The following is a 14,589-nucleotide window of genomic DNA, read 5'->3' as shown; positions in this document are numbered from 1 at the left end:
AGCTTTAAGAGCTGGTCCATGTTACAACCATGCAACAGCACTTAGCAGATATCTTTAACATCGATCACACTATCAAATACAAGTGTTAAGGAAAACAAACACCCCCATACTATTAGTAGATTCTGACAGTTAAACCACCATTTACTCTCGGTATGATTACTGACATTATTTATCTGTCATCATTAGGGCGTCATTTATTTTCCCAGTTAAGTGAGGTATTTTAACCACAAGCCCTAAACATATCTTCTTCCAGCAGACAAGAAACTTGGGAATGAGGTCTTGAACCACTTCCACGTGAGTGGTTAAAGACTGATACCATGGGATCAACAAGGAATTTACCAACTGAGCCTGCTGTTGCTCTGCATCTCTTAATTCTGTCTATGCAGAAGCAATCAGGGTTTCCATTAAGTTTTACACTAAAACATCTTTATTGAATCTCAAGTCAGGCTTAAGCTGGGCCTGTCGGTAATTTGAATGCTAAAAAACATCTTTATCTCTCTGCCGCCAACAACAACAACACAAGATGTTTGTGGTTATAAAAGGCAAGTTTCAAATCCCGTGTCTCCAATAAGAGTCATATTCCAGCAATGTGATTGATGATGCATGTATCAAAGGAGGCACACAGTTTAAGAATGACTTCTGTGACAACTGGCAACGATACTGTATAATTTTCAAAGTATTTCTTCTCTGTAGCATAACTGCACAGTTATGGTTGAAGTCAAGTCCATTATTTTTGGGAGAAATATTCTGATCACAACCACGAGTATGATGTGGAACTAAATTATTTTACTGGAACCTTTGAATCAGATAATGGCCATTTCAACTTCTGCAGATGTTGAAAATGAAACTAACGTTTCCAATGACCTGCTTGTTTAATTGTTAATGGCTGAAACTAAGATTATGATTTACATATGCAAGTAATTAAAGCTCTAAACCTTTAGCAATTGCACACCCAGCTGAATTGAAACACAGACTGTTATGATAAGGAAAGAATTAACAGTTAACACAAAGATAAAAATTCTATCATTATCAACTCACCCTTATAACAATGGAAAGTTAGGCTACATTTTGTAGTCCACCAAATATTTCTGGAGCTCTACAGCAAAACAGCATTTCAGCATTCTCCTTAAAAACTGAAGTAGATGGGGCCTCGTTTTAGAACTTAAAGAAATAGCAAAAAAATATATATGGCTCCATACAGCTTGTCTGGCATAATCAAAGTATCCAGAAGCACTGAGATTCAAAATTGATTTGCGTAGATGTTACTTAGATCCCAGACGCTGGATTGAGCTTGTGCACTCCACTTCAGACAGGATGCACACTAACAGTTTCATTTTAAAACGTTGTAAATAATGTCTTTTTGAATCAATGTGGGATCCTCAGAGGCGTGGATTACACCGGAAAAATCTTTTTGGTTGTACCTATTTATTGTGGTTGTTTAGGAGAATGCTGTAAAGTTGTTTGTCCACTCAGTTCCAGAAATTTGGGGGGGGGGGGGGGGGGGGGGGGGGGGGTTACGGAACTTCTTCCAACTTTCCATCGGCGAAAGGGCATGAGCAGATAGGGCGATCATTATCACTTTTGTGTGAACTTAATGTTTAAGTTTTTAATGAAAAAAACGCTCAAACTGCACATCTGGAGCCATTTCTGCCCAGCAACATGAAACATTTCAAGAGCATGGGGGATTATGTATCTGCTCTTTGCCGTCTAGAGACCCCCCACCCCAAACCTCTTTAATGACAGTAGACCTTGTTGTTTTCTATGGATCAATTATCTCAGTCTCTTTCAATGACAAAGAGCTGCTCATTGAGGTTGGCCCTTCCAAAAGGCCCAGACATACACCGGGAATCTATTGTAAGGAAAAGGCACGTGTGTGTAGCACACAAACCAGCACAATAAAACTGCCTTCATTCAGATCCTTCTTTCAAAACCCAGAGATGCAAGACAATTAAATCTGACCAATGCAGACATGTTGGGGTACTCTCAATGACATTTAGCATCACAAAGACATACAGGCAGAAAACAAAAAGGGCCTATGGACTTGTGTGAAATGCAGGGCAAAAATACATTCTCTGCCTCTTTTAACAGTTATGCACAACTCAAATTCTAATGAGCTGACATGGCCTCAAGAGAAAAAGACAGTCTGAGCATCCTCTTAATATGCAAAGTAAACTCATAAAAGGACATCAGGACAATAAAGAGGACACATACAAATTGGTCACCCTTGTCAGATGAGATAATGCTGTGAACAAGTCGCAAACATAAAAAAAAAGACATTTGGTTAAAAGGACAGAAGCGAATTATCCTAATCAACAAGTCCACTGAAATAAGTACACTTTGGGAAATGACTTTAAAAAGGGAGGGAAACCAGACCCTTACATGACAGTGGCCATGCCTGGATGACCTACTTGTATAATTTCTAAAACAAGAACGTCACGCTAAAGCCACGGCAAAACTGGTGACCACACCGGGCTGAAGTGGGAAGGGGTTTAAATATATGTGTGCATATTCATTTTAACCACCATAAAATGAAAAGGAAATGAGAGAAGGGAGGGATTTAAAGTATGCAGGGCACAGTGGAATTTCAAACCCCAACACTCCCACCCTCTGCTCCCATCAAGCCCCCACTGTAGAAGCCCCGTACCCACCCCTACATAAGTTTCCATCACTTGGGTTTAACTCATGATTAGCTTAATTGATTTGCCTTCTCACCTCCAACTGACTATTAACATAGCAGCTCCCAATTATTGCCCCAGCTGTCTTCATTGTTGGATTACATCCTGACTCCAGTTTAGACTTGAGATAGACATACAACATGTGCCTTTACAGAAAATGTGAAAACCACAAAAATCAGACTAAACCAGAGGGGAGAAAAACGTCCACACGTCTTGTTCACAAGACACACAGCAGTGTTTACTAAATCACTGCAGGCTGCCTGCATTCGACAGCCATAGGAGTCTCTATTAAGGAAGCCTGGATATAAACACAGGCCTGGCTTCTTTCAGTGGGGAGCAGAGCTTGTGTGTTGATTATAGCTCTTTATTGTTATGAATCACCTGCAAGTATTTCCTAAATGAGGACTGTATTTACCCTGTGGAGCAGTGCAGGCTTTCCAGTCGCACATTTGTCTGAAGAATTCCTCCCCAAATGTTTCACGACTGCTTTTTCCTCCAAAACCTAACAGTGTACTGTTACTTTTAACACACGAAGAGGCACAATGTCTGTATGATTAACCATGTTTCAACATGGACTTTGCCAGAAGCACAAAAATGTCCATTTACAAAACGTGACAGTTTTACTGTTTGTTGTCTGGTCTTCTGTGCTTTTTCATGTCAGCGACTCCAGAACTTTATTACATTTGAGAAGATTTTGACCTCAAGAAAAGCATCTGGAAAATGTTTCAAAGTGAGTTATGAGTGAGAGGAGCTGGTCGTCTCTGTTGGAGGAGATAACAGACCTGAGAGTAGGTTAGCTGACCTTTAACCAGTCAGACTTCATGCTAACGCTGCTAGCTTGAAAAGTTCTCATTAGATTCAGGACCACCGGGAGACCCCAACAAGACCCGCGGGGGGCCTCAGCCCCCACTTTGAGAACCGCTGCTCTGGACTACTGTAGTTAAAGTTAAAACAAGCCTAAAAGCAGAATTATAAATCACTCACCATTGACTCCTTTGTTGGGGACATCGTTCACGTTGAAGCCTTTGGAGCTGTAAGCCGCGCGAACGTCGTTGCAGTTTTTCAACTTTTGCTCCGCGGTCCCAGACACCGACAACACAACCAGCGTGCAAACCACAAACAGCACCAACAGCGTCTTCATTTTGTGTCACTTACAAAAACAATTAACTACCAGCACAAAAAAAATCAAAAAAAAAAAAAAAAGAGCAGATATTTGTCGGCTCAGGTGAGTGTAAGCTAGGACAAAGTTTGAGCGACTCCTACGTTGAGTTTCCTCATGGAGACGCGCTGGTTTCTTCAGCTCAACAGATACTTCATTCACAGCAGTTCTCGGGCCACCTATGAAACTACTGAGGGAGGAACAAAAAACACCGAAAACAGCCTAAAAAACGCTCAAACGCCGCCCGTCTTAACTCTGACTGTGTGCGATAAATGTCGAGTTCCAGACTCAATCGACAAAAACGCGAAGGCGAAACGATAAAACAGTTAAACACTAAAAAAAAAAAAAAAAAAAAAACTTTTTTTCTTTTCTTTTCTTTTCTTGTCTTTTCTTTAAAAAAAACTGCAGGCAAGAATCTCAGAATCACACGACTGCTTCACAAGCTTCGACGAAATTGTAAATCACGACAGGAGAGTACGCGGTGGAAGGTAGCCGGGAAGGTGTTTCACGTCTTTCTTCTTTTTCTTTGCTTTCTTTCCAAAACTTGCGGAGGCCCGTGGGTTTCTGTAGGAGAGGACACTGGGGCTGTAACGTTATGCTGGTCGTACTGGGATCCAGATGCGAGCAGAAAACCCTAGTGGACAGCCAGCAGCGAGTGCAAGTTCCGGGGACAAAGACCTGGAGATCAGGAACACCAGGGCTGGAGCGCGGAGCAGGGACTTCAGACTCTGCTCTCCCGGTCCCTCTGTAATGTCTAGACTTGTGGTAACCGGTGTTGAAAATCAGGACTGGAGCTGAGGGTGGAGCCACACTGTGACTTATTACTGGCCCACATGACATATGGAAGAATAAACATCAGATGACTGAAAAGTCCTCAGAATCACAAATCTTCTTCACCGCAGACCCCCCTGTGACCTGGGTTTGAGAGGACCCTCTTATCTGTCCTCACAGTCAGTGTGGAGATAACAGCACAGATAAGATTCCTTTGAACCAAGCAGACTTCTCGCACCATCCTAACATGAAATAAGTGAAATAATTAGCGACGATAGAAGTGTTTTGCTGTGAGCCAGTTGGAAACACCGTGACGACTATAAGGAGTCCCAAACCCTCATGTCGAAAACAGCTTGATTATGTAATTGAAGGTTGTCCACGATGAGAAATGTAGAAATAAATTACGAGTCAGTGTGTCCTGGCATTGTTTACGTGTCTTTACCAAATACTTTTATACTACATGACTGCAATTTACACAACAGGAAAGCACATTTCATTGAGGACCTATTTTCTCTGAATGTGTTATTCCAGCTCGGTCTTTATAATCCAATATGTCTTAGTTTGTTTAAAGCCTTGGATTAAAAGCTGCCTGCTGTCACAGTAACCATAGAGTCAAAATTACAGGCTTGTTCCTTACACAAACACAGGACAGGCTGTGTGCTGTTAGCAATAGGGGCAGTCTTGGTTTCGTATGTAGCTGCCTGTCATAATATAGCGCAGCCGCTGGTGTAAACTACAGTAAACAGTCTGCTGGAAGTGCCGTGGAGCTGCACAAGTGGACGGTGGTGAGAGAAAATACCGGCAGATTTGGGAAATTGTCTGAAAAAAAAGTTTAAGATTACTGAAGATGGGAAAATAACCTTTAAAGGAGGTCTATTATGTATAGTTTGTAAATTAAAGAGTTTATTTTTTATTTACGTTCTTGTGAACGTAATATATCTTGAAAGTTAACAAGTACACACCAACAGAAGTTCCTCTCTCCCACAGAAAACACTGGTCTTGAAATGCCTCATCAGTTGTCTCGTCTCTTATTTCGTGACTTTGTGACATCACACTATACCATGGAGTCACAGTTTGTCATGGGAGAGTTGATTCCACACAGCAACTCTGTTGTTGTTAGAGGTGCTGGGTCAGGCGTGTTTGAGCTGACCAATCAGAGCAGACTGGGTATCCGGGAGGGGGGGTCCTTAAAGAGACAGGAGCTAAAACAGAGCATTTCCAAAGGAGGGGGAATACAGAGCTGCAGCACTGGACAGTATGAGAAAACTGATGTGTTTTTTGAGCATTAAAGCCTTTTGAACCTATTCTAGCAGTAGCCCAAAATAAAATGATGAACCTGAAAATGAGCTTATGTTTTCTTTAAACCCGCTGAACATGCAGATCATCAAGGGAAACACATTTGTTTTCTGACACATTAACCATGGTGACCCTGCTGCTGTTGTGGTGTGTATCTGAAATAATAAGGAAAAACAGTGCTGCACACATGCTGTAGGGATAAACACCAAAATCAAGGAAAAATGTCCCTTCATCACAAAACAACTACTTCATTTTCAAAACATGTCTGAAATTGTCTGCATGTGTCCTGAAATGTGAGTGCTCATTGTTCCTCCCATTTAGAAATGCTTGATATCAACAATTCAAAAATGTCATCTGTTGAACAGATACTTAAAATCCACGACATCCTTATCTCGCTAAGAATGCATCTTATCCTTTTCACTCATATTTTTGCATCAGTGTTTTCTTTTGTAAGCAGTTTGTTCTATCTGCCACCATGCTACTTCCTGCCTCTGACCTTTGCCCTCCTCGCAACTTGTGTCTTCTTGTAACACTAGAAAAAAGCAGTTTAAGATTGTTTTTTTTTTACTGATAAGACGTATCAACAGATCAGTTAAATCAATGAAATGGAAAAAGTTAACCGTGAAATCATCTTTGAAATCCCACATTGTCCACTCTTCATTCTTAATCGGAAAATGCAGAGATTTAGACATTTCTTCCTGACAAAGTCTCAAATGTGGGATATAGAATTGCACTCAGTCATGTAGACAAATCCCTTCATTAAAAAAAGAAGTCATAATAAGACTTTTTACCCCCTGCGTTTAAACATGCCTGGACTTGTGGGGTGCTTCTGTGTGTGTGTGTGTTGTGTGTGTGCACATGTCCATTGGTTTGGGATGGGGGGAGGGGGGGGGTGGGGGGGGGGGGGGGGGGGGGGTGTAGCACTCAGCAAAATGACATTCCTCCTTTTGTGTCCACATTCCTCAGGCTGCTCCATTCATTCTGTGTGACTGCGGCTGCTGCAGGGGAAGCCAGGGGTTGCTGAGGAGCAGGAGGAGGATGCTGGAGCTGTGTGCATGGGAGAGCGTGGGCCCGGCACTCCTCTCAATAGGCCAACAAAAGGTAAGAAAATGGTCCAGTGCCATGGTAATTAGACATGAATGAGCTTTGAACGACATGACATGTCCCTGGCTTTTCTCTCCGGCAGAGGAATTTCACCATCCAGCTTGGTAAAAATTGGACTGGACTGGGGAGCCCATACACACTCAAGCACCTGAATTATATTGTTATTTTAATCCATACGCACCATTTGACGACCCCTCAGGCTTGTGAAAGGTACCCAAGCCCAAACATCTTTGTGCGGCCATGAAATACATATTCATAGGGAGTCAATCACCCAGGCAGAAAATGCAACAATTCCTGATAGTCAGCTATTCTCACTGTTCCTGCTGACTAACATCAAATTGACCTTTCACTCTCATAATGCGTGCTGTTTCAACATTGCCCCAATATTACCCTAAGAAAACATCTGAACTCTGCATCTCAATAGGCCTGTTTGCCCTTTCTCTAGCCTCGCATTAGCATTCAGAGTATAACCCCCCCCCCCCCAATCTCCCCCCGTCCTGGGTGAGTTGCTGCTCTCTCTGCAGGCACCGTTTGCTCATCTCCCAATAATCAGCCTCTCTTTTCCATCTTAAAAGCTGCAATCCAGTGCAGGAGAGAAAAGCACAGCTGGATGACAATGCTGTTTTTATCTGGATATGGGGAGCAGAGGGTGCGTGGGTGAGAAAAGTTACGGCAGAGCTCCGGGACACAGAAACAGGAGTTTGAAGTGTGTTTGCAGTGACAGGCTTGTGATGTGTGGGGCTGTGAGTGATGGGCCCTGTTAAGAAAGTAGACAGGCTTTTAAAAATGGTGACAAAACACAAACAATTAGGACTAATGAAGCTTGTTTCATTGTGTAACAGAGTGTCTATTACCTGGTTAAGGTGGCTCCAGGGGTACAGTTAATGGGATTCAAACTGGAGAAACCCCCGCAGAGAGGGGCCAGGGCGGAGATCGTATGCGTAGAGTGGTTCGTCATCTTCTGGGAGTGAGAAATACAGATTCAAAGAAAAACACACATGATTCACATGCTATTCTGAGGACTCAGAGAACTGCCCGCACGGTCCGGAGAAACATAAATTATATGATTCATGAAGGCCTTTGAAGTGGATCAGAGGGTGAAAAGCACATAAAGTAACATACAGACTTGTAACATTGTGTGTCCTGCTCATAACCTCTGCAGCATGTCATCCATTTACTTTAGCTTTCCCCTTGCTCTTAAAGGAAAATTCCACCTTAAATACATACATATATTACTTTCCAGTGTTTCACAAGTTTATCTTGTGTTTTGGTTTAACCACTTTTCTCAAAAACCTACACAAGGGTGTGTGGTACTGTTATTGAGGATAACCGTGATAGTAATGAATTAAATTTTGATCTTCTTTTTCTTTCACTTCTTGCTTTTTCATAGCAGGTGGTGGATAATAATATGATAATATGAAAAATGAACTGTAGGCCTAATAGTTTTGGTCTTTGTCTGTGTCTTTTTCCCCATACACAAGTATTCTGGGTCAAAAAAAGAGAAGAAACGCCTAAGCAAAGTCATTATAGGCCTAGATATCAATAATATCATTATCATGAATTCTCTAGGTAATTCTGTAGTGAAAATCTCATTTAGTGACGGCCCTAAACCAACGTCATCCAATAAATATCAGTTAATGACTTCCCCCTTTAACCAGGATGACTTTCAACCACCCCAGGGTGTGTTCGTCAGAGAGCCAAAGCTTGCTTTTAAGCTATTAGCATCACTTTCTGTCCTGTCAGCACTGTTTGCTGTCTATTTTCTAATATAAAACTATCTGACACTCAAACAACGATGCAGTGTGCCGTTCCAGTGGATGCTAGGACCTTTTTCTACATTTTGTTCACATTAAACAACTTAAAAAACGTTTTAAAGTTAATTTTAAAGTTAGTACTTCTTGATGTTGACTTACTACAATTGCACAATGTCCCCATTCTTAATCCTGTCTTGAGGTTTTGATATCATGCCTATGTCTAAGACTCATGGGAACTGTAGTTGAAATAATTGTTTTATCTTTGGTTTAAATTATGGGGTGCTCAGAATCCTCTGTGCTGTTATCAGAGAATTTGGACAGAAACCCTTCAGAGAATTAAAGCAACAAGAGGAACTGAGAAAACTATGCAAAAACAGTGGGAAATGAAAACTAGTGGAACAGAAACTAAATGGGAGGAGAGTCACGACCTGACCTTTCCCAATTAACTGTGGATTATATGTGCAAGGAGAGAGCAGGAGACATAGCATGATAAAATGAAAGTTTTTCCACTTGAGAAAAAGCAGATGTCCCTTCACCCAAAACATGTTGCGTTTCAGTTTGGTGTATGGTGGCTTCTGTTGGTGTACACATTGGCATCTGTTGTTTGTAGAATGGATAACTCCCTGATTGTTGAAAGCTGTTCAAAGTCTAGGAACAATCCTCTGGTCTTTGTTCTGAGGAACTGACACCACATCCTGACATTTACTGTTGATGTGTTATACGACTGAATTTGTTGTTGATATTGATCTCTGCGTTGCTGCAATGGAAATTCTTTGACGTGACCTCACATTATATTTGTTTGACCAGTAAATAAACACCTGAAAGAATGTAGTTCATTTTTTCAGGCTGAAAACCCTGCCCTTGTTGCCAGCTAGCGGTCGCAGTACAGGACAGTCAGTGCAATTCTACATGACAATTGGCTGTGGCCACAACAGACCACACCTGACCACACCCTTGTGTAATGATCAGTGTGGACAGCTGTGAAGCCAAACAGACTTTCAATGACCAGGAGGTGAAGTCAGTGCAGCAAAATCTGTCCTATTCATTGGATTTATTGTTAAGCTGCTCTTTAAATGAGACATAACATGGTGCTAAGAGGGTTGGAGGTGAATCTTTTCTTTTCAGCCTTAGAGGTTCAAACAGTTTTTGGTTATTTCACATCATGATTTATGTCAGTAATGTTTTCTCTGTGCTTTTTTTCACTTGGTTGAAGTGGGCAGAGGCTGAATGTAACTATGAACATTTACTCAATTACTGTACTTAAGTACTGTTTTGAGGTACTTGTACTTAACTTTCCATTTCCATTTTCTTTACACATTTTGGAGGCATATATATATCCTCACGCCACTGCTTTTATTTTATAACTTCAGTTACTTGTTACTTTTTAAGTACTTACACATTTTAAATGTGTTCGTTTTTTATCGGCACATAAATTATAAAAAGACACTCATTCCCATGATAAGAAAAATGATGAATACTGGAACTGATAATCAGATAATTTATTGCCAAATCATACATTTTAATACTTCACTACATTTAATATCAGATACTTGAAGTATTTTACCAGTGGCTACTTTTTACAACCCTGGGAGTGGGTGCGGCTCCGTTGGAACAAGTTGTTGCCACATACTGTTGTGCGCCAATCAGGATTCAGCAGTATTTGAATCACAGTCTGATGACAGTTGTGAACCACTTTCACACAATTCTTAAGATTAGTTTCTTTAAAATAAGATATTTTTTCCAAGTTTTATCTTTCGTTGTTGTTTTTTTTGTCTTAAATATCATTCTTCAAAATTTTCAATAATTAAATATCAACATTGATCTTTAGATGTTACAATTAGAAAGTTTTCAGGTGTTTTTGTGATGTTGGTCTTTAAATATGATATGCCAGGTCACAGTTGTGCAATTTAAAGATCAGAAATAACTATTGCAATCATATGTTTTATGACTGGCACTTTATCTCCTATAATAACTGTTACGAAACATTAAAATTCAGAAAAAAACTAATGTCTTTAATGTAATCAATACACGTAAACAATAAACACAAAAGTGTAAAACATGTTTCATTTATTATACATTGTACTTTCGTCATCAACATTTAACTGAAAGAAAACCCCAAACATGTTACAGGTCATTTCATTTTATCAATGTCTAATCCAAGGTCTGACATTGTCCTGAATTGTTAGGAGGGCCGTGACAAACACAGGTGTAACTGATAACATTAGGGCTGCATTCTGTTTAGGTGTTGCAGTGTCAGGCCCCTGGTACTCTGCATGCTGGCTCACTGACATGACTTACTGCACACCTATAGGGAACAAAGCGCTCTTCCTCAAATTATGTGTCCAATAATCTGGTACTTGCTGGTTAGCTGGAACAGTTCCTGCGTGGGTTCCCAATTTCCTCCCACAGTATAAAGTCATGCAGCACAGGTTAAGCAGCAACTCTAAATTGCATTTGTAGATGTGAATGTGAATGGGCTCGGCATGTGATTGACTGGCAACCTGTCCAGGATGCATCGGGCCTATCACCCAATACCGGCTGGAAATTGGTCCCAGCGTCCTGTGAACCTGGAGGATTAGTGGTTATAGCTAATGGTGAATGAATGGATGGACAGTCTGGTGCACAGCTGTGGAGTCAGCTGCGTGGCAGCAGATACACCTTGAGCTTTTAATTGGTGTCTTTCAAAACAGCCATCACATGTCATTCAGTCTAAACATGGGGTTGGAAATCAGTTTTCACCACAAACAATAAAAACATACTGTTTTAAACAAAACAATTAAATACATAGGCCAAACTTGTGTAATAATGTGTAAGCCAGATGCAAACCGACATTACAAAATTAATGTACATGTTTTTACACATATTTATATCTCCTGGCGTTACCCTCAGTGCTAAAGAATCAACTAGAAATTTGCAGCAATGCTTCGCAGTCCAGCCAATAAATCAAACCATGAACCACATTTTCTTGTAAAATATGCCAATACTTCAAGGAAACATATTTTTGTAAACATGGCACTAACACAGAGAAACACACATCTGTACAGTTATCAGACTTATTGGGGCCTCTTATTATAGCCCTTGAATTTTTTTTTTATTGTTGGGCTGACAAACAAAACCAAAAAAAATCAGTGTCACATTATAAAGCAAACACTGACAGTGGGAGAGTGAATCAGTCTGACTTAGTTTAGCTATCACTAGGACACAAAAAATGAGAGAAATAAAGTGAGATTTAAGTAGCAACAAAGCATTTTAAGGTACAGTGCATCTATAAATAACGGTTTAACCTCAGCCTCTGAGGATAAGAAGTTCACAACAACTCCTCAGTCCTGGCAGGACATTATTGACTGCCGTGAAGGAGAGCAACAAATGTTTTCTTCTCCTTCCAGAATGTTTCTGCAGGGCAGTAACCTGTTGCAGACTGGGAGTGGGAGCAATTTAAAAGGTCTGTTGTGAGTCTGAGGAGCTCCTCACTCGCAGGTCCGTGACAAAGCAGTCTAACGACGAGGAGCCCCCATCACTTTGTTTTGATACAGGAGTCAGTATGGGAGCAGAGAGGAGGTGAAGCAAAAGGGCATAAAAAGTTGTAGTAACCATAGTGGAAGTGAACCAGAGTGCATGTTGTTTTATTTACATGATGTCATGGGTTTATCTGATGTGCTTTAATAGGTTTCTTGAGAACATCCAGTGGTTTTGAATCAAACAAAACAGCTTCTTGCTGAGACAGATAAAGAGATATGTGGCATTTTTATTTATTTTTTTTACTCCTTCATGCTTCATTTAATGAGCCGCTGAACTTTACATCAGGAACTGGAACTTTCAAAAAGTTTGTCACATTCCACAGACGAGTGTGTAGTGGTCAGTGGCGACAGAGCAGGAGCAGAGCAAGCATGGTGGGGAGCGTCGGGACCAGGCTGCTGCTCCACAGCGGAGCCGCAGGTGAGGAGACGCCTCCCACTCCGGCTGTGGCCAAGCGAGGGGTCAACAGCTGCTCCTGGAAGGTGAAGTCATCCATTGCCAGGTTATCAGCAAGGTCTGAGAGAGGGACACAGACGGAGGGGATGGATGGGAGTGTCGAGAGGTGGAGAGGAATGAAAAGTATGAGAGAGGCAGGAAAAAGGATGGAGACAATTAGAACAGACACTGTCACAAAAGTCGAAAAACGTGTGGTATGTCTGTCCCAGTTCTGCATGATGTCTAACACAGCTGTAAAAACAATGTTACATCGGGAGAAGGAGAGACACAAGCGCCGCATATAACCAGATGTCACATGTTATTGTTGTAGACACATGCGGAATCACAGACACATATTTTACTGAGAGTGAGTGTTGAAATGTGGAGTTTAAGTGGTAGGATGCTGAACACAGAAAATAAAAATAAAAACCACAGAGGCAGGATGAAGTCATGTCTCCAAATCTGAAACACACAACCATTTCAACTGATGTACATCTTCTCTGTGATAGAAAATAACTTCAGTGTTTAAAAATGGAGGCATCGCTGTTTAATTGAATTAGTCTAAAACTAGATGTGCAAACCGTCTTGGGTTGTGCGAGAGATATTGACAGTTTGTGATGGGATGGTGTCAGACTGAATCTCTGAATCAGTTGTCAAATTCATTGTGGATCACTAGATACTGTATGTTGTAACACCAGTGAATCAGGGATTTATTGCCCTGTGTCGGGAGATGCTCCAGAGACAAATATGACAAGGATCAGGCTACCAAAAATAGCAGCCACAGGCACTGTGATTTCAGATGTGACAAGCTAGACTTTTGTTATTATTATTTTTGCCCTGATGAAAACCTTGTGAGGGTCTAATCTACTCTGCATGTTAAAGGAACAGTTACAAATACTGAGCTGACTTACATTTAAACAAGAAGCAAGGTGAAACATTGAGCCCTGGCCTGGTCGTACACTCATGAAATCCTCTAACACCAATTCATTTTAGTTTTACAGGAAGTGACATACTGTAACTATTTCTTGGCAAACAGCACACAAACACATTTTCATTTTGCCTACATAATCAAAATGAGAGGTGTATTAGAGATCCGCAGGGGTTTCACATTGGTGTATTTACAGTTTTTTATGCTAAACTAAGCTAATTAGCTCTTGGCTGTACAACCAAGAGAGTGGTATCAATCTTGATAATAAAGTAAATTAGCACATTTCCCAAAATGATGAACTGTTCCATTAAAGCATTATTATTCCTTTCAAAATAAAGGCTTTTACAGTAATATACTTTATGTTTTTGCCTTCATTTTTACAAAGGTCATATATATATTCTTGTGTCTTCAAGATAACCTTAAAGTTTATTGGATTGACTGTGTGTGAAACTGTTAAAACATTTGCCCTCAGCATTTCTTTTGAAAAAAACAAAAAAAACAAGCCAGCTTCTTGTACTTCATGCCCAATAAGTAAAAAAAAATCTCCCAGCAGCATTGGCGGAAAAACACAGATAACAGTCTGGGGTTTTACTGCCTTCATTCCTGAGTATAAAATATATCTCTCGTAAATGATAACACAGTTTAACTTCTGAGTCCATACTCCTGAATATAACCTTTGCAAATGTCAAAAAACTCCGTCACACATGGAACAAAACCTTTCTGTATGAAGAGAGGCTGGCTCAACAGACTCCACGTCCTCCGGCAACACTGTCAGGAGACACCGAATTCAGTGCAGCTATTATTTATTTTCGTGGATAACACTTTTATTTCCACTGTGTCGTTAATCATACACGATGTTGCATGTCTGAGCTCAGGTTCTCTGGGAATTTGTGATAATTGTTAAATGACATCAGGGACGCTGTGGATGAAAATTACACTGGCGATACATCC

The 14,589-nt window shown here is 40.7% G+C and overlaps 2 protein-coding genes across 2 annotated transcripts in view; both read right to left on the bottom strand.

Moving 5' to 3' along the window:
- The window catches only part of gpc4 (glypican 4), a 37,390-nt gene extending 32,836 nt beyond the window's left edge, over positions 1 to 4,554 (bottom strand). The window contains exon 1 of the mRNA XM_030396788.1: positions 3,660 to 4,554. Coding sequence (XP_030252648.1) covers positions 3,660 to 3,816 — 157 coding nt within the window. The 5' untranslated portion in view covers positions 3,817 to 4,554. The remainder of the gene's footprint in view (positions 1 to 3,659) is intronic.
- A 6,255-nt stretch (positions 4,555 to 10,809) lies between these two features.
- Positions 10,810 to 14,589, bottom strand: part of gpc3 (glypican 3) — a 131,718-nt gene continuing 127,938 nt past the window's right edge. Inside the window, exon 8 of the mRNA XM_030396889.1 lies at positions 10,810 to 12,791. Within this exon, the coding sequence (XP_030252749.1) occupies positions 12,616 to 12,791 (176 nt within the window). The 3' untranslated portion in view covers positions 10,810 to 12,615. The remainder of the gene's footprint in view (positions 12,792 to 14,589) is intronic.

The sequence above is a fragment of the Sparus aurata genome, chromosome 18 (genome assembly GCF_900880675.1).
Source record: "Sparus aurata chromosome 18, fSpaAur1.1, whole genome shotgun sequence".
In the NCBI taxonomy this organism is placed as follows: domain Eukaryota; kingdom Metazoa; phylum Chordata; class Actinopteri; order Spariformes; family Sparidae; genus Sparus; species Sparus aurata.
The sequence above is the reverse complement of the archived record's forward strand: the minus strand, read 5'-3'. Positions and strand labels throughout refer to the sequence as shown.